This window comes from Scyliorhinus torazame, chromosome 2 (assembly GCF_047496885.1).
Source record: "Scyliorhinus torazame isolate Kashiwa2021f chromosome 2, sScyTor2.1, whole genome shotgun sequence".
Taxonomy (NCBI): domain Eukaryota; kingdom Metazoa; phylum Chordata; class Chondrichthyes; order Carcharhiniformes; family Scyliorhinidae; genus Scyliorhinus; species Scyliorhinus torazame.
Window position 1 is genome coordinate 229,051,810 of NC_092708.1, and position 26,245 is coordinate 229,078,054.

The following is a 26,245-nucleotide window of genomic DNA, read 5'->3' on the forward strand; positions in this document are numbered from 1 at the left end:
ATGGGGTGGGATCTCCGACCCCCTGCCGGGTCGGAGAATCGCCGGGGCCTGGTGTGAATCCCGCCCCTGCCGGTTGCCGAATTCTCCGGCATCGGATATTCGGCAGGGGTGGGAATCGCGCCGCGCCGGTTGGCGGGCCCCCCCCCGGCAATTCCCCGGCCCGCGATGGGCCGAAGTACCGCTGCTGGAATGCCTGTCCCGCCGGCGAGAATCAAACCACCTCTCTTACCGGCGGGACACGGCAGCGCGGGCAGGCTCCAGGGTCCTGGGGGGGGGGGCGCGGGGCAATCTGGCCCCGGGGGGGCATCGGGGCCCACCGATCCGCAGGCGGGCCTGTGCCGTGGGGGCACTCTTTTCCTTCCGCCTTCGCCATGGTCTCCACTATGGTGGAGGCGGAAAAGACCCCCTCCACTGCGCATGCATGGGGATCCCGTGAGCGGCCGCTGACGCTCCCGCGCATGCGCCGCACGGCAAAGCCATTTCCGCGCCAGCTGGCGGGGCACCAAAGGCTTGTCCCGCCAGCTGGCGGGGCGGAAATCAGTCCAGCGCGGGCCTAGCCCCTCAAGGTGAGGGCTCGGCCCCCCAAGATGCGGAGAATTCCGCACCTTTGGGGCGGCGCGATGCCGGACCAATTCGCGCTGTTTTTGGCGCCGGTCGGCGGACATCGCGCCGATTGCGGAGAATCCCGCCCCACATCTCCATTTTAACATTTTTCATCCCCTCCAACACTCTCGGGACACTGGAGTTGTGAAGCAACTGTGCTAACCACTGTGCTACCGTGCATGTAATACAGAGATTATCAGGAATTGCTCAACCAATTTGTTATTTTCTTCTCCTTGTTATGGTGGCTGTTCTCTGGCCACTACGACTCCTAACCTCAAAGCAAATGCGTGTACAAGGGGCAGAAAGGGGGGGAACAAAAAAAAATTGGATCTTGTTGTGCCAGTGAATTTTGGTGACCAAGTTCCCATGTCTCAGGGATGTCTGAAAGATGCTTAATCTGATACTGGATTGGGCCATGTTTTGGGGTGTTGCTGGGGGAAGAGGACATTTGTTCCCTTGAATAAAAATAGACTTGCAATTGTATCGTGCCTTTTATTAGTTCAGGATTTCCCAAAGAGCTTTACAACCAATGAAATACTTTTGAAGTGTAGTCATTGCTGTACTTCAGGGAACCCGGCAGACAATGTGTATACACAAGCTTCATCAAACAGCAATCCAAAAAGGACCAGATAATCTGTTCTTCTGTGATATTGATTGAGGGATAAATATTAGAACCATAGAACAGAGTTCCTATAGTTAAGGAGGCTATTTGGCCCATTGAGCCAACACCGACACTCTAATCCAGCACTTCACTTAGGCCCACTCCTGTAACTGCACCTAACCTGCACATCTTTGGATTGTGGGAGGAAACTGGAGGAAACCCACGCAGACACGAGGAGAAAGTGCAAACTCCACACAGACCGAACCCAGGTCCATAGCGTTATGAGGCAGCAGTATTAATCACTATAAATATTGGACAGGGTACAGATATAAACCCCCTGCTCTTCTTCGAATTAGTGCCATGGGATCTTTTACATTCATGCGAGAGTGTGACAGGGCCTCACTTTAATATCACATCCAAAAAAAAACACCTTTAACAGCACAACACTCCCTCCATACTGCACTGGAGAGTCAGCTTGAGTCTGCACTCAACTCTTGGGAGTGGGACTTGAACCCACAACCTGCTGACTCAGAGGCCAGAACGCTGCCTACTGAGCCCCTGCCAATTCATGATCTGGCCTCTTTCCATTGTTCCCCCACCACTTCACCAGGCACCCTCGAGACTTATTAAAGGGCTGATATCGGAAGGATAACCTTCCTGAAATAAACCCATTCACAATAGGCAAGCTGTACCTGGAGCCACAGGTTGTTGAAAGTCCCAGTTTCAAGTGAGCCTCCCAGTTGCATATTGTTGGCTATTGGCTGCAAGAAATTGTCCGTGGGCAATTTCTGTCCCAAATTTATTTTTAAGCTGAAGTGGGAACTATGCCCCAGTGCAGATCCACCAATGGAAAAGGTTCTCAGCGACAGGTCAAGATGTAGATCAGCTGTTTGACAAAAGGAGATGGGCAGCCAATTTGAATAATTAATAGCTGATTTAATAGTGATTATTCCAGGCCACCACTCCCACCCCCACCATAAGGGAACGGTGCCAACTTCATGGAAGCAGCCTCCCTGTGGCTGTCGCAGGGGCTACTGGGGCAGGTGGCTCCATGTCCCTAGGAGATATAGGCACAGAAGGTTCTCACCTTCACCCATCCAGATCAGTCTTCCTGTTTGGCCACTATGATCTGAAATACCTCTATTCACCTCTCCAAAGGGGCTGATTTGCCCTCTCCTGATCCCTGACCTTCCTCAGCAGTGTCCACCCCTCCAGGTTGGATTACTGAGGCTACAGAACTGACAGTACCTAGTATGTACATTCCTCTGATTTTCTGGCAGGATCGGCACACACTTGAAGATCCTTAATTGGATTGTGGTCCGGGTGATGACCAATAAGCAAACCACCTTTGGGAAAATTGCTGAACCAGTCCCACTGTCGGCTGATGCTAGGGACCCACATTCGGTCCTCACATCTGGGTCCCGAAAATCCTGCACATTGACTTCTCTCTCCCACCCACTCGAGGTCACTGCAAATTGTGGTGCTCCACCCCCCAACTGTCTGCTGGTCCTTTTTGCTCTCGCCCTTATGCCACAACTATAGTTTGCATCCAGAATGCAAAATAAAGACAACACAGATTATTGCTATAAATCTCTTTCTGCATCGTAATCAGGATTGATTTGTTTCTCGTTTCCGATTTTGTAGCTTCTTATTTTAAATCTATAAAATTTCCTGCACAAAATACTGACAAATTACAGCTGGTATTTAAAACGAAGGGTTGTTACTAAACAGTTACATTCGTTGCTAAAACAAGTGTAAGTTTCTGCCTTAATGGGGGAAAGTACAGTGCTATGTCTACATGGCACCGTCATTAGTGCATGTGCAAACTGTGCCTGGAGACCATTTCAATGAAAGTATTTGACTTCACACCAACTGTGTAACTGTAAAACCTTGTCGGAATAGGTTGATGTGGATTTTTATTGCCACGCAGGCATCATGTGATTGTATTAATTGTGTGCATGCCGATACTTTAAGTACAGATTCTAAAACTTAGCACAAATGTATTTTAGACTGACTGATGCACGAAAATATTTGCTTTACTTTTTGTTTTCTCTGCCGAAGCTCCGATTTGATTGCTGGAGTTTTGCATCAATGACAGGCAGCCCCCCCCCCCCCCCCGACCCAGTACCTCATCCAGACTGGCTGTTCTTCATGTGTGGGAAGTGACTATTGTACTCGGGGCGGGGGGGGGGGGGGGGGGGGGCTGTTGCGGTGGGAGGGAAATCGCAGCTGATTCTCACTGAACGTCTCCACATGTGCTCTATCCAGCAGGGGTTACTGGATCAGTAATCAGGAGAGGAATCCCTGGCATGTTTCTCCCTCCCCACGAAAGCCTGAGGACGCTGAAGTCAATTGTGGTGCCCTGAACACCAGCTTGCCTGAGATAAAACAAATGCAGTACAGCCCGCAGGTTAAATCTGGGACCTTTTTGGTCATTGAAGCCTCAGTGTCACAAGCACATGGTGTATTAACCCACTCCATTCTTAGAATTACCTGCTTTATCATTCTTTAACAATCGCACAAATATTGGTACCTTGGTCATGAATTAATTGCTTGAATGCAGAAACATTAAACATAATTTTGTAAGAAATAATCAAATTGGAGGCCAGAACTTTTAGCAGCTTAACTTTAAGAACCGCAGATGAGACACATTTATATACATTCTATTTCATCTTAGATGGAATATTTTTATTAAGTACTGGTCTTATCCACTATTAATATTTATATTGGTTCACTAGCTTTTTCTTATGGAGCTGTAGCTTTGCCAAAAGTTTATCTACCAAACCACGATAAAATATGTTTGATTTTGCAGGTGGAAAATACTTTTGGCAAAGTTTGGTCGCTGCAGGAATGAAATTTTTTTTTGTTGATTAAAGGTATTCAGGTGATGACAGGGGTTGCACACTTCAGTGCACATGAAGCAGCTGCTTCCCAGCTGCAGTACTGGACTCACATACTGTACGAAGCATCTCCCAACTTAAAGTGCACACAAAGACATTGCAGCAGCTCAACAAATGCCTCTTAGTTTGCTTCTAAATCCATCAAAGTGGCTAAACAAATGCGTCGGAACGTGGGGTTATCAGATGGGAACAATTTTAAAAATATATAAATGTTATTCCTGCTGTGATTTCAGCAAGAAAGGTTTTTTCTTTGGTTAACTCTTTAACAGCCAAGTCATAAACACATTTGTCAAGATTATGAATTTAGTTTCCAAAACACATCTTCTAAATCTTTAGAAATTGATACTTTTTGAACGTATTAAAACTAACTAGCAAAAATTAAAATATAGAATAGGCTCATTGAAATAGAACAGGAGTGTTCTGCAGAAGACACAATCCTTCAACAAAGATATTGGCAACCTAGGTAAAGACATGTTGCACAGTATCTACTTATTTACACCAATTAATTATTTCACGTGCAGAACATTTACTTATTTTTGATTCATGTTCTGTTCCCATTTACTGTACTTTTTGCGCCCCCCTCCCCCACCCTTTGAGCTGAGCAAGTTGAACGAACATCATATTACAATGAATCAATCAAGGAAAGTATTTCCAAAACTGTCCAGCAAGAAATCTAAATTTACCAGGGAATATTGAATAAAGTCAGTCGGTTCCTCCTCCATCCATTTAATACCACCCTTACATTTACCGTTCTTAAGATGGAACTCATTTGACAGAGGCAATTGCATCTAAGCTACAGGTGAAGCTTTAATTTGTGACGTAAGCCTAGATTTTGCGGCCTGCAATAGAGCTCGAGGCTGACCTTGACTAAAGCTACCCAAAAAGACCAACAATTTCTGTGACTTGAATTTCACCTTTCCCAACATTAATTTGAGTCTGGGGCCAAGTCAAGGGGACATCCAGCAACAGTGATGTCACCACATAGGTAAGACACCAAATTCTCACAGAGAGAAAACTGGGAAGTAAAGTGCCCTAATTATTCTTCATACTTTATACATCTATAGAAAGTAAAATAAAGATCAGGTTGTACTGATAAGAAGCTGAAATAGCAAATGCACATTCAACATTTTTTTTGTACCTTAAAAAAATATAGAATGATAATATTGGAAAATTGTTGACATTACACAAAGATAAAATTAGTTTTTCAGGGTCAGAGATGTTGTTCAGAAGTAATTATGACAATATGTCAGTAAAAACCTAGTTACATTTCAAGAACAATGCATAACTTTTTAGGGGGTTTCAACAGCGATATTACACATAAAAGGGGGAGTTCTTGTCAGTTCAATGATTTCTAAAGTGCTGTCTGCCGGAGGTTCTGTGAAACACAACGTAAAACACAGTCCCTCACTCTTTTAAACATGGGATAAAAATTAAGTCTGGACTTTGGGCAGCACGGTAGCACAAGTGGATAGCATTGTGGCTTCACAGCGCCAGGGTCCCAGGTTCGATTCCCCGCTGGGTCACTGATTGTGCAGAGTCTGCACGTTTTCCACGTGTCTGTGTAGTGCTCCGGTTTCCTGCGGGTGCTCCGGTTTCCTCCCACAGTCCAAAGATGTGCAGGTTAGGTGGATTGGCCATGATAAATTGCCCTTAGTATCCAAAAAGATCAGGAGGTGTTATTGGGTTACGGGGATAGCGTGGAAGTGAGGGCTTTAGTGGGGTCGGTGTAGACTCGATGGGCCGAATGGCCTCCTTCTACACTGTATGTTCTATGTTCTATGTAGGAGCTAATATCTGTATTTCCATTTTGGTTGAATGAAATAAGCCAGTTTAAGATCTGAGAGTCTTCTATCACAATGGCTACAGTTAAGATGTAAAGATGTAATGAAATCACCACAAAACCAAAACAGAAATTAGTGTTCACATTTAAACTGTATATCAATAGCCAGGATTAAGTGCAATGCTTTGAAGACCAATATATATACACATACACACAGCATGTTGTCACAGAGTCCATTTCTGGCCCTTTAATTCAAAAACACGGAGCAGGATTTTCCTCTTTGGGAGTAGGACCTCAAGGTGGGTCCCCACCCCGTATCGTGTTGGGAGCAATAACTTGATATAATTTTAACTGGACTGACCAATTAGCGGATGGTGGACATGTTTCTGAGGTTGCAGTCCTGCCATTCAAGGTGGCAGGGAACAAGAGAGAGAGAGAGGCGGGGTCTACTGCCCAGCCTGCTGCATGTTTTGTGACAGCGGTAGGCAGCCTGCCATTGGCCGGCAGCCGGAACTTCTGGTCTCACCGTTGTCAATGGGGTTTCCCATTGAATGCACCACTCACCGCTGGGAAACCCACACAGTGGAGCGCCGTCGGCAGGAGCAGAAGAGCCCACCGGTGATAACGGCAAGAAGGTTCTGGCCAGAGAGAGTGAGAGATAAAGAACTGAATGTTTTACAAAGCCCTGTATGCCTGGCTATGATAATGGAGGAGCCGTTCCTTCACTGGGTAGCCAGTGTTCACACCATCACGATAGATACATGGCAGCTCCTGGCACAATGAGGCCAGACCAAGTACGGACGGCAGATTTTCTTCCCTAAAGGCCATTAGTGAATAAAATGGGTTCTTGCAACAATCAATGATAGATGCCAATTTAAAAGAAAATTATATTTAAATTACACCAGCAGTTTTCATAAGAATCATAGGATTGCTACAGTGCAGATGGAGGCCATTCAGCCCTTTGAGTCTTCACTGACCCTCTGAAAAAGCACCCCACCCAGGCCCACTCCCCTGCCCAGCCCCACCTATGCATTCCTGGACACTAGGGGGCAACTTTATCATGGCCAATCTGGGCAGCACTGTGGCGCAGTGGTTTGTGCTGCTGCCTCACAGCGCTGAGGTCTCAAGTTCGATCCCGGCTCTGGGTCACTGTGAGTTTGCACATTCTCCCCGTGTTTGCGTGGGTTTCGCTCCCATAACCCAAAAGATGTGCAGGGTAGGTCACGCTAAATTAATTGGAAAAATGAATTGGGTACCCTAAATTTATATTCAAAAAAAATCATGGCCAATCCACCTAACCTGCACATCTTTGGATTGTGGGAACAAACTGGAGCACCCGGAGGAAACCCATGCAGATGCAGGGAGCACGTACAAACTCCACACAGCCAGTCACCCAAGGCCGGATTGAACCCGGGTCCCTGGTGCTGTAAGGCAGTGCTGCCCCATGGCAGTGATAGGATTTGAACCCACACCACTTCAGCATCTGCCTGCGCCTCTGGACTACTATTCTAGTTCAATACCACAAACCCACCCTTTAAAAGTAAGAGGTCTCCTTCTTTTAAGACAGAAGCACAGCAAATTTATTTTTCTCTCGGAGGGTCATTAATCTGTGGAATTCCCTTCCCCAGGTAGTAGTGGAGAATGCGTCATTGGATTTATTCAAGGCAGAGTTATGCAGATTTTTGATAAGCAAGGGAGTCAAAGGTTATGGGGGGCAAGCAGATAAGACACGATTTTCTTGAATGGCAAAGCAGGCTCAAAGGGCCAAATGGCCTACTCCTGCTCCTATGTTCTTGTGTCCTATGTTTATTAAGGTGATCTTTCATATATATTGTTGAGCACACCAAAATGAGTTGAACTGTGAACAAAATAGAGTGCACTGCTCACAGATTAAAGAAACACTTTCTCATGGACTTTAGACACCATTTAAATCAATCTCAAAGAAGCAATGCTAACCAGCACAGGATCACTTTCCTCTGTACATACCGTGAGGTGCTGGAAGAGCCAGGCCCTCATAATATTTGTAGCTACTTTGGGGAAAATGCCTCTCTTTTTCTGTCGCTTTTTATCCTTATCTGGATCATCATCATCACCTGTGCCTGGTGAGGCAACACTGTTGTCTAAGCCATCACCTGAGATCACAGAACAAAGAAAGGCAAAAGATTACACATTTTGAGCACTCTGCAAATAACAACAAAATTAATCAAATTTGATCTACAGTGATTTGGGATAATGCAAACTGATAAGATTTCTCATTAAAATACTGGATTGTTATGTGAATAATATTTCACTCAAGGCATCTCCCAATCCTGTTTTGATAAACTTCACATGAACACACATGTATCATTAATGCAATTATTGCTGTGCTTTTGACAGAGAGAAGTAGCCTTCTGTCAACTAAATTTATATTTGGTTTCAAAGCTGCAATGATAATTTTGTTTTGATCTTATTTTTCTTGCTAAGTATATGGGATGGCTTAGGAGATTTTCTAACTCACCATAGATGGCTACTTAAAAATAAAACCTGAACATTACAGGGATTTTGCATAAGGTGTAAGTAACTATGTCATGGCTCGTTGCACAGAACAGACCACAGTTCATCATTGCACCCCTCCCCCAATGCATTTACATGGGATGACCACCCTCTGTCTTCCTGCATCACTGCTTCCGACTCTCATATTTACGAGAATTAGGTACATATCAAGGTAAGGCGCTTTCTTTAAATCAGGAGTTACCTCCATCCACTCTCACTACTGTTCTGTCTTTCCTTGCATTAATTGTGCATTAGCAAAAATCATTTACTTTTAACAGTCATAGTTATTTTTCTTTACCCTCAGGCGAAAATGCCTTGAAAGCCTGCCTAGAGGGCATCTAAATTATGTATCTAAAAAAACTCTGCACCAAGGCAATCCTGGACTCGTACTTTCTTAAAATTCATACGTGCTTGTCCTCCTGTTTTTGAGAGGCATCAATCAGAGCACCTATATATACCATATTTCCCCATTAATATTTGAACCAATAACATTAAAAAGAAAGAAGAAAGAAAGGACCCAAAGTATATTCAAATGCAAAATAAATGAAGGATACTGAAACAGCATCAGGCTTTTTTTTTTATTCAACGGCTATGTTTTTCTCTTGCACATCATTAGCCTAAAGCCACACGAAAGAAGAAAACAGAGAAGTGTAGAGTTTATGCTCCCTGCTGATGTTTAAGAAGCCGAGGTCCTGGAAGAACATCTGGAAATTGCGCTGAGACTGTGGGTTTTGTAATTTAAGAATAGACATTCATTAGCAGTAAATGCCATAAATCCCATGCTAAGTAAAAACCTTGTTCAGGAAAGCCTAAAACAATAAACTTAGGACTCAGCATAGCCAGAGCCACATAGCTTCCTGAGGAATGCAACAAACGCAGAAGCTAATTCTACTACTGTCTTCTAGTTATATGATTACCAGGGGGTTGGTGGCACTGAGCAATTACATTAAACAAGGGCTCTCTCCTTGGCAACTTTTATGCAAGTTATTTTTTTTACCTTTCTGGCCACAGAAGATGAAAAACAAAACCACAGCAAAGAGTTGGCAGATTAATTTTATTGACGTTTCCATTTTCACTGCAATGTGATACCCTCCATCACGTCGAAGAGGCGACCCCAGTATTTACAGACTGACAAGCCACTTCATTATAGCCACCCAGCCCCAAGGCAGCGCAGCTCCCTCCATCTGCACAACCCTTCATCAACCACTAACTTTTGCTACTTCTCCTCGAACGTGAAACATGACGGGGAGCCAAAAAGGTGGAAATAATCATAAAAATGATGCTGGACCAGAAACATTCACACAGCCTCATTACAATTGCCGAGCACAGAGTGCTGGTGAGTAACACCCTGCTTCCACGATGCCAGGAAGGAATGCTGCAGGGCAAATTTTCCCAAATGCTAATGGCTTCTGACTGTTCCTTGGCAACTATGGCATTTCAACCTGTGCGGATGTACACTCCAAAACAGAAACTGGAAATGTCTTATCATCTATCCATGTGACACAGATGGAGAGTGGCTATTAGGAAGCAGGCACTGGGCCTTGGGGATCTGAGGTGCTGCGCTATAGCCTACGGCAGTTTTGGAAAGCTGTGCCTGGGGAGAGGAAAATCTACGCCTCAAGAAAAGCTGGCATCAGAAGTATGTGTGCATATTAGAAAATAAGATGAGGAAGAAAGGAAAATGAGCTAATAAAAAGAAGTGTTGCTACGATTTAGTATTTGCCAAAATTGTTAGCTATCTGAACCTTTACCTCAAATGAAATCTTTGTAATAAGGCTTCAATTTAATAGAAGTAGAAATATATCAAACCTTAATTTTAACAATGCGTTAAGTGTAAAAAAAATGGGCATTTTACTGTTACATTTTGTAACATGATATTTTTGCCTATAAGATCAAGTTATTTTCTTGGCATGCTTCATTTGCAGCACTTGGGTTAAATTTATCGAAGTGCTGTTGCATAAAATGCATTACAATTCTCGTAATTTGCCTGGAACAACCCATACCTGAACCTCTAATTACAGGGGTCTCTTTCTATCCTGCTGTGCTACATGCTCTCGTATGTTAAAATTTGATTTTTCTAAGATTTATTTTTAAGTGACCAGATATTCAGCAGGGCATGGCCTGCCGAGCTGGAGTACTGTGTAACAGCTGCACTTTCTTTTGTTGCATGCAACATTTACGAACTGCGTGGGTTTTCCTACGTTAAAGAGGAGACAGTGACCCATACCACCTTCTTTACACTCAAAGGAGCACTAAAAAACACTCCTCACAGGCTTACCTCAGGCTTCCCTGGCCCAGAACAACCTCCCTCTCCCTGCATCCCCCCCACCCTCCGGGCAAAAGCAGAGAGAGAGAGAAAAAAAAGGGATTTTATGTTCCTTTCTCCTCAACTTTTCAGGCGGTATAAGCAGCATTTAGCACATTCAACCCCCAAATGGCTCCAAATGCTCTGAGCTGCAGGGGCTCATCTTTTGTTAGGCTCCTTCTATTTACTCAGGATTTACACAGGGCTCTCCAGTGAAGAGACCACATGTTACTGACAGAAAGCGGCTTCATTCACAACACATCAGACAACGGGGCTGTAGCCATTGCTGCTTCGTGCTTAGGCAGGATTAAGACTCCAGTAACACTGAGCCTAAAGACTCTTGCTAAATGGTAAACAAAATGTACAGGCTACTACTTAAACCAAATTAGGCAGACATAGATCATAATATAAACAGGCGAGCACTAAAAAAAAGTAGATTAAGGTTTTACATCCATCTTTAAGCTTCACCTTCAGCTTGCAATGAAGCAATGCAGCACACCTCACCTACTTATTTATGCAAATTTCTTTCTGACTGTCTTCCCACGGCTTATTTATATCTCAAAAGAGTCAGAAATGTAGCCTCAGTGACACTAAAATCTGGTACATTAGAGATGCCCTTGAAATACATCAAATGTTCTCATTTGTCCAGTGAAGAAAACAAGACAAGTAACAGATATAACCAATATTATCGCCCCCTGACTCCCTCAGCTAACCGGACTACGCTTAACCCCTGCCACCTCACTCCCTGTAAAGATTCCACTCCATTCTCCTAGTTTCTCCAGCTCTGTTGCATCAGTTCCGACAATGGCACCTTCCAAACCAGCATTTCCTAGGTAGAGACAATGATGTGGTGGCAATGTCACTGGTATTAGCAATGCTAAGGCTCTGGGGACATGGGTTCAAATCCCTCAATGGCAGCTGGTGGAATTTAATTCAATTAATAAATCTGGAATTGAAAGCTGGGCTCAGACCATGAAACTATCATTGATTAGGGATGGACAACAAATGCTGGCCTTGCCAGTGAAGGCCATATCCTCCCTAAGAATGTTTTTTAAAAATCTCCCATTTTCCTCAGCTGAGGATTCTGCTCCTTGATGGGGTTCTCAACTGTTCCATCTCCATCAATTCTGCTCTTACTCCTTCCCCTCACTCGAGCTTTGGCTGGAACGGCAAACTTTCCATTCTCACTCACAACGGATCTCGCCATGGTCGATACCAGAGAATCTCACCCACTATCTTCTCTTTCCCTCTTCCTATCAGCATTCCAAAGAGACCATTCCCTTCACGGCACACTGGTCCACTCCTCAATCACCCGTAACAGCCCCTCCTCTCCCCACAACACCATTCCATGCAAGTGTAGGGAATGCAACACCTGTCCTTTGACCTCCTCTCCTCTCCCAATCCAAGGCCCTAAACACTCCTTCCAGGTGAAACTGTGATCTGCTTGTACTTATTTCAAGTTAGTCGACTTTATTCGTGGCCCATGATACAATCTCCTTTACAATGGGCGACAAAATGCAGATTGAGCAACTGATTTGGGCAGCACGGTAGCATAGTGGTTAGCGCAATTGCTTCACAGCTCCAGGGTCCCAGGTTCGATTCCGGCTTGGGTCACTGTCTGTGCGGAGTCTGCACATCCTCCCCGTGTGTGCGTGGGTTTCCTCCGGGTGCTCCGGTTTCCTCCCACAGTCCAAAGATGTGCAGGTTAGGTGGATTGGCCATGCTAAATTGCCCTTAGTGTCCAAAATTGCCCTTAGTGTTGGTTGAGTGGGGTTACTGGGTTATGGGGATAGGGTGGTGTGGGCTTGGGTAGGGTGCTCTTTCCAAGAGCCGGTGCAGACTCGATGGGCCGAATGGCCTCCTTCTGCACTGTAAATTCTATGAAATCTATGATTTGAACACCTTTATTCCGTCTGCAAACATGACCCCGAGATTCTGCTTGCCTGTCGTCTTAATTCACTTCCCCCACTCTGACCTCTCTGTCCTTGGCCGCTGATACTGTACCAATGGAGCTCAACATAAGCTCATGAGGAGCAGAATTGCATTCTTCAACTGGATATTTTAGACTTCAACAATCAACACGTAGTTCAACAATTTCACATCATAACCTCTGGCCCCATTTCTATCTGACAGAAGTTGTTGGTGATGATTCTGTTATTCCCATTTACACCTCCTCTAAACCCATCTTTTACTTGTCCCATTATCATCTCCTTTTGCCTTGCATCATCCCTTTGTCATTTAATCTCTCCTACCTCCTACCCTATCACACACCTTCCCTTTTTGTCCTCCCCTCGTTTCTTGCTTTGTATTTGCTTAAAACTTTTACTTTCCTAACTTTTTCCAAGGTCAATCATTTGAAATGCTAATATTTATTTTTCTCTCCATACAGGCTGGTTGACTTGCTGAATATTATCAGTGGTTTCTATTTCACATTTCTGCTGTGTTTCACTTTTGTATTATTGCGTTGTGCTCACCTATTCAGTTGCGAAACATTTTTCTGTACTCAATGCTTCTTCCCCCACATAATGGTTAACACTGCTGCCTTACAGCACCATGGACCCGGGTTCAATTCTGGCCTCGGTTAACTGTCTTTGTGGAGTTTGCATTTTCTCCCGTGTCTGTATTGGGTTTCCTCCGGGTGCTCTAGTTTCCTCCACAGTCCAAAGATGTGCAGGTTAGGTGGATTAGCCATGCTAAATTGTCCCTTAGTATCAGGGATGTGCAGGTTAGGTTACAGAGTTTTGGGGATCGGGTGAGGTGTGCCTCTTTCGGAGGGCCGGTACAAACTCGATGGGCTGAATGGCCTCCTTCTGCCCTGTAGGGATTCTATGAATTATATTTAGGTTGCAAATATAGATAATTTAAAATCATTTTTTCCACTTCACTTTGCAGTATCACTGTGTTAATGCTAGTTTCCACAGACGTGCACGAATACTCAATAGTGGCAGGTCAAAGATCAGACATGGGACAGTTCACAGGTGCCTTGTAGCCATTATGAGCATGGAGACCTGCATTTTAATGCCTATTTGTAAAGTCGGAGGATAAGAAAAGTTTCTCTTTTCAATATAAAATGATAACTAACACTCAATGGGGCTGTGGTCACATTCCATACATATACTGAAAATACCTAGTCCAAGTGCTCCACCAAGTCACTTGATGCCGTGCCCAATCCTGTAATGTCAGAATGCAAGTATGCCATCAAGTCATGCATGGGCCACAAATACTTCCCAATAAATATCAGGAAAATCAAAGCCACTGTCCCCATCCTACTCCCTGCTTAGTTCAGGCTGAACCAGAATAAGCAAAACCTTGTCGTGGTTGACTTAGAACTGAGCTTCAATCCCCAACACAAGATATCTCTGCAACACTGACCATGTCTGTCAGTATCTCAGTCTCTTTGTTGCTGACCTCTTAATCAATGCCTTGGTTACTTCTAGACTTTTCTTTAAAGTGCTTGTTGCTGACCTCCCATACTCTACTATTCAAAATCTCCAACTTGTCCAGAGCATAGCGGCCCAGATCCCATCCCGCACCTGCCCATCATTCCTCCTTCCTGAACTTCACTGAATTCCTGCACAACTTAACCCACCCCATCTCTGCAACCTCCTTTCTTATAATATATTTTGCTTTATTAATGAAGGCATGATGTATCAGAAGAGTGAGGTAATGCTAGAATTGTATAAAACACCCAGGATTTTTTGGATGACCAGGTTTCCTTTCCTGCCATCCGAGGAGTTGGTGGAAAGCACATCACTGCCGATGCTGCCTGTACTGCAGCCATTTAACGCTCTAACAAATGTTAATTGGCTGGAGGCGGAACGTTTCCCCCTCACTTGGGAATGTCCTGCCTCAGAAAGCTGCCAGCCAATCGGCTGCAGTGGACAGGACTGGGACTGCATGTGGTCCCCGCAGTCTACGTCCTAGGTCGAGTACGGGAAAATGAGATCCGAATACTTAGGTGGTTGTTCTTGACTCGCATAGATGCGATGGGCCGAATGGTCTTTTCTGTTCTGTAGACCTCAATGGCTCTCAGTCCCAATTGTCCAGGACTAGATAGTTGTGGGGGTCTCAGGGCGAAGTGCGAGTTGAGACTCTTGGGGGCATGGGCAGAGAGGGTTGGGCGTCTTGGTGGAGAAGCCAGAGGGAGACGAAGCACCTGCAGGGCCCAGATCACTTGGAGAGTGGTGTGCCATTGAGGTTGGTGATGGAGGTGCCCCAACCCTTCCTGCCCATGGCCTGAGCAGGGCTACATTTTAGGCTTCCCCCCTTCCTCTGAACTTCTCTCGCCAGCCTGAAAATTGAGGCTGGGTGGGAAACAGCCCTTAAATGATCAGAAAATGTAATTTAAGTGGCTTCAATTGAGGCAAGGCCAGGTGGGCTGGCCTAGGCATCACCCGTCCCAGCGTAAAATTGCACAGAGGTCAGTGCAGATGCAAGCCTGGCAGGAAGGTGATCCAAAAAATGTTACGGCCACCCCATGCTTACAAACCTGCCTTTGGGTGAACATTAAATTCTGCCCTCTAGGTAGAGCGTAGCTATGATAGTTCACATAGTTGTGTCACCATATTACAGGAAGCATGTGGTCATTTTAGAGAGGGTGCAGAAGAGATTTACAAGGACTTTGCTAGGATTGAGGAGTTTTATTTACAGAAATTATTGGATCAGGAAGGTTAATTTTCTTTCAGAGGAAAGTGGAAGGTGATATAATTGGAAGAATAATTGAGCAGATAGGAAGAACGTATTTCCGTTAGCAGAGAGGTCAATAACCAAGAGGAATAGCATTAAACTAATTGCTGGAAGGATTAGAGGAAGTTTGAAGATTAATTTTTTTCACCTAGAGAGGTTGCTGGGCATCCAGAATTAACTTTGTAAAAAAATGTAGAGTAACCAATTCATTTTCTTTTCCAATTAAGGGGCAATTTAGCGTGGCCAATCCACCTACCCTGCACATCTTTTGGGTTGTGGAGGTGAAACCCACGCAAACATGTGGAGAATGTGCAAACTCCACATGGACAGTGACCCAGAGCCGGGATCGAACCTGGGACCTCAGCGCCGTGAAGCAGCAATGCTAACCACTGCGCCACCATGCTGCTCTAGAATTTACTTGAAAGTTTGATAAACCCTCATCAGATTTTTAAAAATAACACTTGGAAATAGTCTTATGGCACTGTAACCTATAGAACTACGGATCAAGAGCAGGAAGATAGGAATAGACTGGTTTGCTCTTTTTCAGCCAGTGATGGATCCAAAGGTTTACTTCTGTGCTGTGAATATTTCTATGTGCATAATTTTACTAGCGACTGCTGGTTTGCAGTCAGGGGGCGGGGTCTTCCCACCAGACTCTCACCCACCCTGACCTCTCTGCAATTTTACATAGGGACAGGTGAGGCCTAGGTGGGCCCATCTGTTCTTGATCCACTTTGTCATGATATGCAGACACACATAATGATATAAAGACAAGCAGGTAATGGACACAGAGAACAGGAAATGACCAATAAGCAGGCAGGACACTCAGGGGTGGGATCTGACTACAAAAGACACGAGTCAGTCAAGGGTATTGTTACAATCTCACACCCCCACCATGTGGCTAAGAGCTAGTCTGGTTCAGTCAGACAGAGTAACCACACTTAAGTTAGCAGAGAGTCAAATTCACAGAGAACTGTGCTAACTGTGCTATTAGTTCAATAAACCTGATTGAGCTAACTTCAAGGTCTGGAGTATCTTTTTGATCTATGCTGCATCCAGTTGCAGCCAGTGTTATTCCAGTGTACCTAACACGACATGATACCAGGAGACAGGGCTGCATGGTGGCATTGTGGATAGCAGGTTCGATCCCGGCTCTGGGTCACTGTCCATGTGGAGTTTGCACATTCTCCCCATGTTTGCGTGGGTTTCGCCCCCACAACCCAAAGATGTGCAGGGTAGGTGGATTGGCCACGCTAAATTGCCCCTTAATTGGAAAAAAAATTGGGTACTCGAAAAATCTTTTTTTTTAAATGATACCAGGAGACTACTAATTTAAGGTGCCTTACCTCAGTCCGTTCCGTGACGATCAGCAAATGTATCCCGGACCTTGGAGAAGATTCAGGCTCCTCACCAGCTCAGGACCTCCAGCAATCTCACTGCCAACTGCCATATATTCAAGCAAACGTTTCTGCTGTACATCACAGCTTCAGACCTCGAGGGTGTGTCTGATGCAAGACAGATCGCGCTTCTCCTCTCGACAGCGGGTGATCAAGCCATCGAACTCTTCAACTCTTTTAACTTCACCGAAGGCCAGGACAAGACAAAGTTTCAGACCATCCTGGACAAGTTCGATAGTCACTGTAAAGTGGACACCAATGAAATCTTCGAGCGCTACATATTCAAACAACGTCTTCAAGGTAAAGATGAATCTTTCAGTGCCTTCTTAACTAACATCCGCCTGCTAGCGCTGTCCTGCAACTTTGGTGATATTGCTGACTCCATGATCAGAGACCAAATCGTGTTTGGAGTTCACTCTGATCCTCTGAGAGAGCAGCTCTTAAAAACCAAGCGTATGACCCTGCCAGTCGTAATTGAAACATGTATAGTGCATAAGCACGCAAACAATCGTTATTCCCAATACAAATCGGCTGAAAATGAGAAACTTGCCTCCCACGAGGCAGAGAGTATGCAGGCCATCTCCCGGATGCAGCTCCTCAGCATTGAAGACAGCGGCCATCTTGCGCGCTTTTCCTGGAGCCCCACGCATGCGCGATGCGAATGGGATAACGAAACGGCCGACACCCACACTGCGCAGGTGCAGACGTCTGCCGAACGCACTGCGCATGTGCGACGATGTACACCGCGTCACGACGCCGACACCATGACGTGCTCGAACTGCGGCAATGCCCACTTAAAGGGACACTGCCCTGGAAGAAGCAGGCGATGTTTAAACTGCGGGAAGCCTGGACACTATGCAGCCTTGTGCAGGTCTGCACCACCAGTCAGAGGCCATCGCTCCCAATTCCAACTACGGCGCGTCCAGAATGTGCAACGACGATTACTGGATTCTGATCCTGGCAGTTCAACGGATCCTGAGGACAAGTACCTGGAGTCCGCCTACCGAGTGGGCATCATTACTACATGTGAACATGCCACACCTAACTCATCTCACATTCAGTCCATCCTCGCTGTGGATTCGGAGGACGAATGGCGTGTGGTGATGCAGGTCAACCGCTGCTCCATCCACTTCAAGCTGGACACAGGTGCTTCTGCCAACCTCCTCGCACAGGCAGACTTCAAACGCATCAAGAAGCCCCTCAAGGTTCTTCCAGCAGCCTGACAGCTCCTGGACTATAACGGTAATGCCATCACAGCATTGGGGACCTGCCATCTACTCATCTCCAACCGGAGCACCCATGCACGGCTAAGGTTTGAAATTGTCAAGCCGTACAGGGCATCCCTACTGGGCGCGCATGCCTGCAAAAAGCTAAACCTGGTGCAGCGGGTTTATTCAACAACATCCTCCAACGTCAAGCAGGCATTGACGACATCCTCGTTCAGTGTCCAGATGTGTTTGACGGGATGGGCACTTTGCCATATCGGTACAAGATCCTACTGCTTGATGCCAAGCCAGTGGTCCACTGAAGGAGCGCCTGGAGGAGCAGCTCAAGGAGCTGCAGCAGCAGGGGATCATTTCCAGGGTAACCGAACTGACTGACTGGGTCAGCTCGATGGTGGTGGGAAAAAAAAACCTCTGGAGACCTGCGCATCTGCATTGATCCCAAGGATCTCAACCAGAATATAATGTGTGAACACTACCCCATCCCGAAGCAGGAGGAACTCACCAGTGAGATGGCACATGCAAGGTTTTTCACGAAGTTAGATGCATCACATGGATTCTGGCAAATCCAGCTGGATGAGTCCAGCAGAAGGCTCTGCACCTTCAACACACCGTTTGCCAGATACTGCTATAACCGTATGCCGTTAGGTATCGGAGATATTTCATCGCATCATGGAGCAGATGATGGAGGGCATCGAAGGGGTTGATGTGTATGTGGACGATGTCATCATATGGTCCACGACCCCTGAGGAGCATGTTTCCTGGCTCCAGCAGGTATTCCGCTGTGTCCACGCCAATGGTCTGAAGCTGAATAGGGCCAAATGTTGCTTTGGCACGTCAACATTCAAGTTCCTAGGAGACCAGATCTCTCAGCACGGCATGGGCCCTGACACAGACAAGGTCAAGGCCATCGCAACCATGAAGGTCCCGGAAGACAAGAAGATGGTACTGCGCTTCCTGGGCATGGTCAATTTTCTGGGCAAGTTCATCCCAAACATGGCCTCACACACCACGGCCCTACGAAACCTAGTGAAGAAGTCCACTGCCTTCAAGTGGAAGGCGGCCCATCAGGCAGAGTAGTTGGAGCTGAAAGCCAAGCTCATCACTGCACCCGTATTGGCATTTCTCAACCCTGACAGGGAAATGAAAATCTCGACAGATGCGAGCCAGGATGGCATCGGTGCGGTCCTGCTGCAATGCGATGACACCTCATCCTGGGCACTGGTTGTCTACGCATCAAAGGCAATGACACCCACTGAACGAAGGTATGCACAAATCGAGAAGGAATGCCTGGGCCTTCTCACTGGCCTTCTCAAGTTTCACGACTATGTCTACGGCCTGCCGACATTCACAGTCGAGACAGACCACAGGCCCCTGGACCACATTATCCACAAGGACCTGAACGACATGACGCCCCGGCTGCAGCGCATCCTCCTCAATCGACTTTGACCTGGTCTACACACCTGGCAAGGAGCTCATCATTGCCGAGACACTGTTCCGCTCCATCACTGTGCCTAGTGAACCACTGAACGTCATCCAGCAAATTGAGTCACAGGTTGAGTCACAGGTGCAGCTGTGTGCTAGCACCCTCCCGGCATCTGAGGAGAAGGTGATTCATATCCGTGAGGAGACAGCCAAAGGCCCCCTCTTGCAGCATGTTATGCAACACCAAGCCAATGGCTGGCAAAAAGGGCAGTGCCCTCAATTTTTCAATGTAAAGGACGACCTGACGGTGATTGATGGTATCCTCCTCAAACTGGACCGGATTGTAATTCCACACAGTCTCCAGAGCTTGGTGCTCCATCAAATCCATGTGGGACACCTGGGTGTGGAAAAGTGCAGACGCAGAGCTAGGCAGGCTGTCTACTGGCCCGGGATCAGCCATGACATCGCGAACATGGTCCTTAACTGTGCGACCTGTCAACGCTTCCAGCCAGCGCAGAGTAAGGAGACACTTCAGCAGCATGAAATCGAAACCTCTCCGTGGTCCAAGGTTAGCATCGACCTCTTTCATGCAAATGGTCGTGATTACGTGTTAATCATTGATTACTTTTCCAATTACCCTGAAGTAGTGAAGCTCCCAGACCTCACATCTCGGGCCATCATCAAGGCCTGTAAGGAGACGTTCTCCAGGCATGGTATCCCACTCACTGTCATGAGTGACAATGGCCCGTGCTTCAACAGCCATGAATGGTCTCTGTTTGCCCAGTCGTATCAGTTCAAACACGTCACTTCCAGCCCACACTATCCTCAGTCAAACGGAAAAGTTGAGAAAGGGGTGCACATAGTGAAGCAGCTCATCTGCAAGGCCGCTGATTCTGCGTCTGACATTCACCTTGCGCTGCTTGCGTACAGGGCGACCCCACTGTCCACGGGCATGTCGCCGGCTCAACTCCTGATGAACAGGGACCTGCGAACGACACTTCCAGCCATACACGTGCCCAACCTGGATCAGTCATACACGTGCCCAACCTGGATCACCTCCCGGTGCTGCAGAAGGTGCAGCAACTCCGAGACCGGCAAAAACAGGGCTATGATGCTCATGCCACCGATTTGCCCTAGTTATCCCCGTCAGACACTGTTCGGGTCAAGATCCCTGATAGAGGCTGGTCAGCTCCAGTTGTCGTTGTTCGACAGGCTGCCCCCCGCTCGTTTGTTGTGCGTCTGGCTGATGGTTCTGTTGTGTGATGAAACAGACGGGCACTGCGCAAAGTTGCCTGCCCGCAACCACATTCTTCTCTGTTTCCTTCTGTTGTTTTGCCACCTCCTGATACCTCGACGCACAAGGCCACCAGTCAGGCTTCAATCCCGCCCATCAAGGCGCTGTCACCCCCAACACCACCTCTCCGGCGGTTGACCAGGATCAGGCGCAAGCCACAGAGACTGGACTTATGAACATTTGTTCTGTTTGCTATGTTCTGTGTTCTCGCATTAGACAGCTGTTTTCAGATGTACATATGTTCACATCCACTGCATGTATATATGTTAATATTGACCTATTCTTGTAAATACGTTCACATATGTCATCCAAACATAAAAGAAAAGGGGAGATGTCATGATATGCGGACACACACATAATGATATACAGACAAGCAGCTAATGGACACCGAAAACAGGACATGACCAATCAGCAGGCAGGACACTCAGGGGTGGGATCTGACTATAAGAGACACGAGGCACTCACACTCCGCCTCTTTCCATTGATGAACATCTAGAGAGTCAGTCAAGGGTGTTGTTACAAACTCACACCTCCACCACTTGGCTAAGAGCTAGTTTGGTTCAGTCAGACAGAGTAACCGCACTTAAGTTAGCGGGGAGTCGAACTCACAGAGAACTGTGCTAATTGTGCTATTAACTTCAAGGTCTGGAGTATCTTTTTGATCTATGCTGCATCCAGTTGCAGCCAGTGTTGTACCAGTGTACCTAACACGACACACTTAAGGGCCATTTCCCACCCAGGCTCAATTTTAAGGATATCAGGAGGGGTTCAGGCGCTGCAGGGGAACCCAAAATTAACTCAGGTGGGAAGGGATAGAGCTCCTCCATCAGCAGCCTCCTTTAAATATTGGGCCCCCCACCCGCCAAATGGTGTGGCCCCTGCAGGTGCACACCCTCCCTTGGCTATTCCACCAACACCCCCACCCCCTTTGCCCACCCCAGTGGACCTCATCTCCCCACCCCTCCCTGAGATCCCATACTTACCTGATCCTAGCCCGGGCCCACCAGAATCGGGATGGAACACGGCCGTTAGATCCCGGGAGAGCCCTCTCGTGGGATTCCTGCCGGTCGTTGGGTTGGATTCTCCATCAGCGGGATCTTCCGCTTCGCCGGCAGTGCACTCACGCCCGCGGATTTCCCGACGGCGTGGGGTGCCCACAATGGGAAATCGCTGGCTTTTGAAGCAGACCAAGGCAGGTCGGCAGCACGGTTCAATTCCCGTACTGGCCTCCCCGGACTGGCGCCGGAATGTGGTGACTAGGGGCTTTTCACAGTATCTTAATTTGATGCTTACTTGTGACAATAAGCGATTTTTATTTCATTTCATTTCATTGGCCGGCTGCCAGGATGGAGGATCCCGCTGCCAGCGGGGTAAGCCGTACTGGAAAATGGGTGCGGCGGGACAGAGAATCCCCCCCGTTATGCCTCGCGAGATTAATTGAGGTCTCACGAGACGTCATGATCTCACTTAACTGTGCTGCCGCTCGATCCAACGGCCACCCTGCATCTATTGGCCTCACCGAGGAGACGCCAGCCGGGCGCCGTTTAGCACTGCTCTCCACAAATGGGGACCAGGCGGAATAGCACTTAGGGGTGCGATCGGATGCCCCAGGATGGTCGGCCTCTGGGCAGGGTGGCACTTTGGCACAACTAGTGCCACCAGGAAATTGCCAGCCTGGCACCCTGACAGTGCCACCCGGGTGCTAGCCTGCCACTTCCAGACTACCCAGATGGTACTGGCCGGCCAGCAGTGCCAAAGTGCCATGTTGGCATTCGGCCTGCGCCGGAGATCAGACCCGAGGGTGCACCGCCGGTATCTGGTGGGGTGTGTGTGTGGGTGCTTGAGAACCCCACAACAGGTGAGTTTAAAAATGGCGAACCTTTCTCTTCCTGCACTGAGGAGCTCCAATCGTCGGTTTCCCGCCCAGAATGGACTCTCTTTTATTAGTTAAATCGCGTCCCTAGGCTCTGGGGCCTGTTTGCAGTCCCAGTCCTGTCCACCGCAGCTTCTGACTCTGCAGCAACTAGACAGCTACCAGCCAATCAGATTGAGCAGCAGCTCTCTGAGGTGGGACTTCCTCCCAGGTAAAGGGGAGGACGTCCAGCCTCTCGCCAATTAACACATATTGGAGCATGAAATGGCTGCTTGACACTTCTTCCCTACCAACTCCTCGGATAGCGGGAAGGGAAACCCCGCCATTGTAAAATCCGGGCTCATGTTTCTCCACCTATCGTTCTTTGGATTCTGGTGTTTTATGTGTCCATCCATGTCCCACCTTGAGTGCCAAGTGGAGTCATTCTATTCTGAACTATCCTCCTAAGCCCTGCAAGTCTTCACCTCCCCCTACTCTTTCAAATAATTTCCTAAAGCTGAGCTTTGTGTGTCCACACTCATCTTCCCTTCATGGCTCAGTTTCTGTTTTTCTACCTTCCCTTGACTTGACGAATGTCTTTGGCACATTTCTCACATTGGAGATACTCAATGGTGTTGTCAAGCTATTGTCTGAATTGACTAAAACATTTGAGAATATTCAAATGATATTAATTTTGTTGACTGCTTATTTCTATGAGACGAAGCTCCTGTGGTTTAGGAACATGAAGAGAAGTAAGCTATTCAACCCCTCAAGCATATTCCACAGTTTAATTATTAGATTGTGGTTGACCTGGATCTTAACTTCATTTATCTGCTTTGGTTCCTCATCCCGTACTCTTACCAAGGGAAACAACAGTCTATCATTCGTAGTTTTGTAATATTCAGGTGACCGCTTCTAGACAGCTTTTTGGAGGAAAGAGTTTCAGATTTACATTAACATTTTGTATGTTGTCCCCGAATAGTCGAACTTTAATTTGAAGTCCAATTGTTCTGGACAACCCAGGTTTATTTGCCTGTGCCCCCTGTCTGGAACTGAATTGACATTTTCCAGCTCTGGTGTGCATAGAATTTTCCGGTCGTCGTCCCCCTCCCCCCAGCCCCGTGCTTCTCGGCGGTACGCCAATCACTGGCGGTGGTGTTGTCTCTTCCCGCTACTTGCCGTTTAAAAAAATTAATTTAGAGTATCCAATTGTGTTTTTCCAATTAAAGGGTAATTTAGCGTGGCCAATTCACCTACCCTGCACATCTTTGGGTTGTGGGGGTGAGACCCACACAGACACGGGGAGAATGTGTAAACTCCATACGGACAGTGACACGGGGCAGGGATCGAACCCAGGTCCTCGGCACCATGAGGCAGCAGTGCTAACCAGTGCGGCACTGTGCTGTCCAGTCTCGCTATTTGTCAATGGGGTTTCCCATTGATGCCACCCCACACCACCAGGAAACCCATGGGCGGTGTGAACTGAAGGGGTGGGAACAGAGAATCCCAAAGGATGGAGAATTCCAGCCCCTATTTCTCTACTTTAAAAAAACTGAATCTTGTATTGCATTCTTGAAAAGTTAACCCGAAGTAGTTAGTTCCACTAAGTCGCCATTTTGATTCAGGTTCTCAACTCCCTGTATTATTTGAGGGCTGACTTTAACTCAGAGTGGACAAGGTTTGGAGCAGGAAGAAAACACCGGCAGAGACTCCAGCGCAAGTGTTTTCTGAAACCCCTGCAGCACCCCCCCCCCCTCCCTCCCACCCCTTCCCCTCCCACCCCTTCCCCTCCATTGGACCTCCCTTAAATCCTGCAATGTCTCCCCCTGTCCCTTTATGTCTGATATCGGGATCAGCAGGCAGGCGTAGAAATTGGGGCTGGGTTCCGGAGGATACCAGGCTTCCTAGCGAACAGTGTCTGCCTTGAGGTTCGTGCCTGGGGTGAATGGGTGGTGTCTCCAGGGGCGATGTTGGTTCTGGAAGGGAATGGAAAGGCTGGAGCCAGGGAGGCCTTTTGTGCTCTTCCTCACCACCGTGGCCCTTTCAAGCCTCTCTATGAACTGCTATCAGGCCATGGTATTGGGTTTGCTCCCATGTGTGGGTCATACATAATTTTTAAAACATGTTGCAGTGTCAAGGATGTCATCAGTCTGCGACATTTTTATTAAGAAACCCACCTGCCAGCTACGGCGTGCTGCCACCATGATGCTGGAATCCTGGCAATAAAATAGCGGGGGTGGGGGGAGCATTGTGGGATGTAATGGCTTCTGTCCAGTTGCCATTTTAACCCTGTTCGACCTGCTGTTCCCACCAGGTGGATTAAGACTGCGGTTTTAGATTCAGTGTAACATCCATGCCATAACTGCGGCTCCAAATCCTCAATATAGAGTAAACAGCATCATATCAGTTCTTCTGAATCACAAAATAAAAACCTCCAGAAGACAGGTTATAATATTGTGACCTGTATCAATGATACTATCAGAGTCACCTGCCTGTCTGACCAGATTGACTTGGATGCAGGTGATTCCTTAAACTTGGACGTTGTCTGAAATTAAATTTTGTGACTAATCCATTTGTCCACCCCACACAGGTATACAATGCCTGACCTTCAAAGTTTATAGATGGCCGTACAGCATGGTGCTCTGAGACATGGAAAAGGAGGCTATCCAACTAATATCAGTTGGGGGCATGGCACATTATTAATCCTGGAACTGCAAATAAATCCAGTGAGAAATGGGAACATGAACAATGTTTAATCCTTAGCCAGAGGAATTTGAAGACATTGCGACATGTCATTTACACTGTGTTCTGTTTACACTGCAATGGGTTTTCTTCATTTTGTGAAAGCAGTTACAGAATGAATGAATTGGTAATACTGCGTGTGCGTTGTGTCAGTTCAAAATTACAGGGGAGGGGTCTCTGCACAATAATAGCTCTTGATGTCTAAAATGTTCCTTTGACGTAGATCAGTCCCTAATCAGTACCTTGGTCCAAAAACAGGGATTTTTGCAGTTTGTGATTCTTTAACAACTCCACCCCATTCCATTCTGAGAGAGGAGTGAACAATCCTGCCAATTCTACAGAAATTACACTAATTGGCCCCAGAGGTTATCTAGGTGCTGTGTCTCAAAGACAGCATTGTTTCTAAGGCATTCAGCTGGAATCCCAATATTCCAAATCTGGCCAACGACCCTTAAGAGCAGTTACTCTCCTGAGTAGATACTTGTGGCATCAAGTACTACCTTCTAATATTGGTTTTGTCACTTGATACACTGCTTTAGTTCATAACCTACTTAGATCTACATTTCTCCAGTGTTTTCTTTAAATATGGCTGATTCTAGGTGTTACTCTCCTAATTAGTCAGACCGAGCCTGAGGAAGGAAATCTGGGTCATGTTAAATTAATTGAAATGAGCATGAAAATTAGCAGAGCAAAATGCCTCAATTTTCTGGAAGGCACTCTTGGTCCCTGCAAGCCAGAAAATAAAATGGGCATTCAGAGAAATATTAAAAAGCAACACATTGTCAGCTCAAATTGCTCTCTATCTACGGTGCCAGCTAGGAATCAGCATGCAGTTTTAACCGTAACAGCCCAGTTAAATGCCAATCAGTTCTGCAAATTATGAAGTACAGTTTTGTTTTTAAAAT

The 26,245-nt window shown here is 46.7% G+C and overlaps 1 protein-coding gene across 14 annotated transcripts in view; it reads right to left on the minus strand.

Moving 5' to 3' along the window:
• meis2a (Meis homeobox 2a) overlaps positions 1-26,245 on the minus strand; it is a 163,608-nt gene that overhangs the window by 82,147 nt on the left and 55,216 nt on the right. For all 14 annotated transcript variants that reach the window (XM_072484644.1, XM_072484621.1, XM_072484654.1 and 11 more), the window contains one exon: positions 7,871-8,016. In XM_072484644.1, the coding sequence (XP_072340745.1) occupies positions 7,871-8,016 (146 nt within the window). The remainder of the gene's footprint in view (positions 1-7,870; positions 8,017-26,245) is intronic.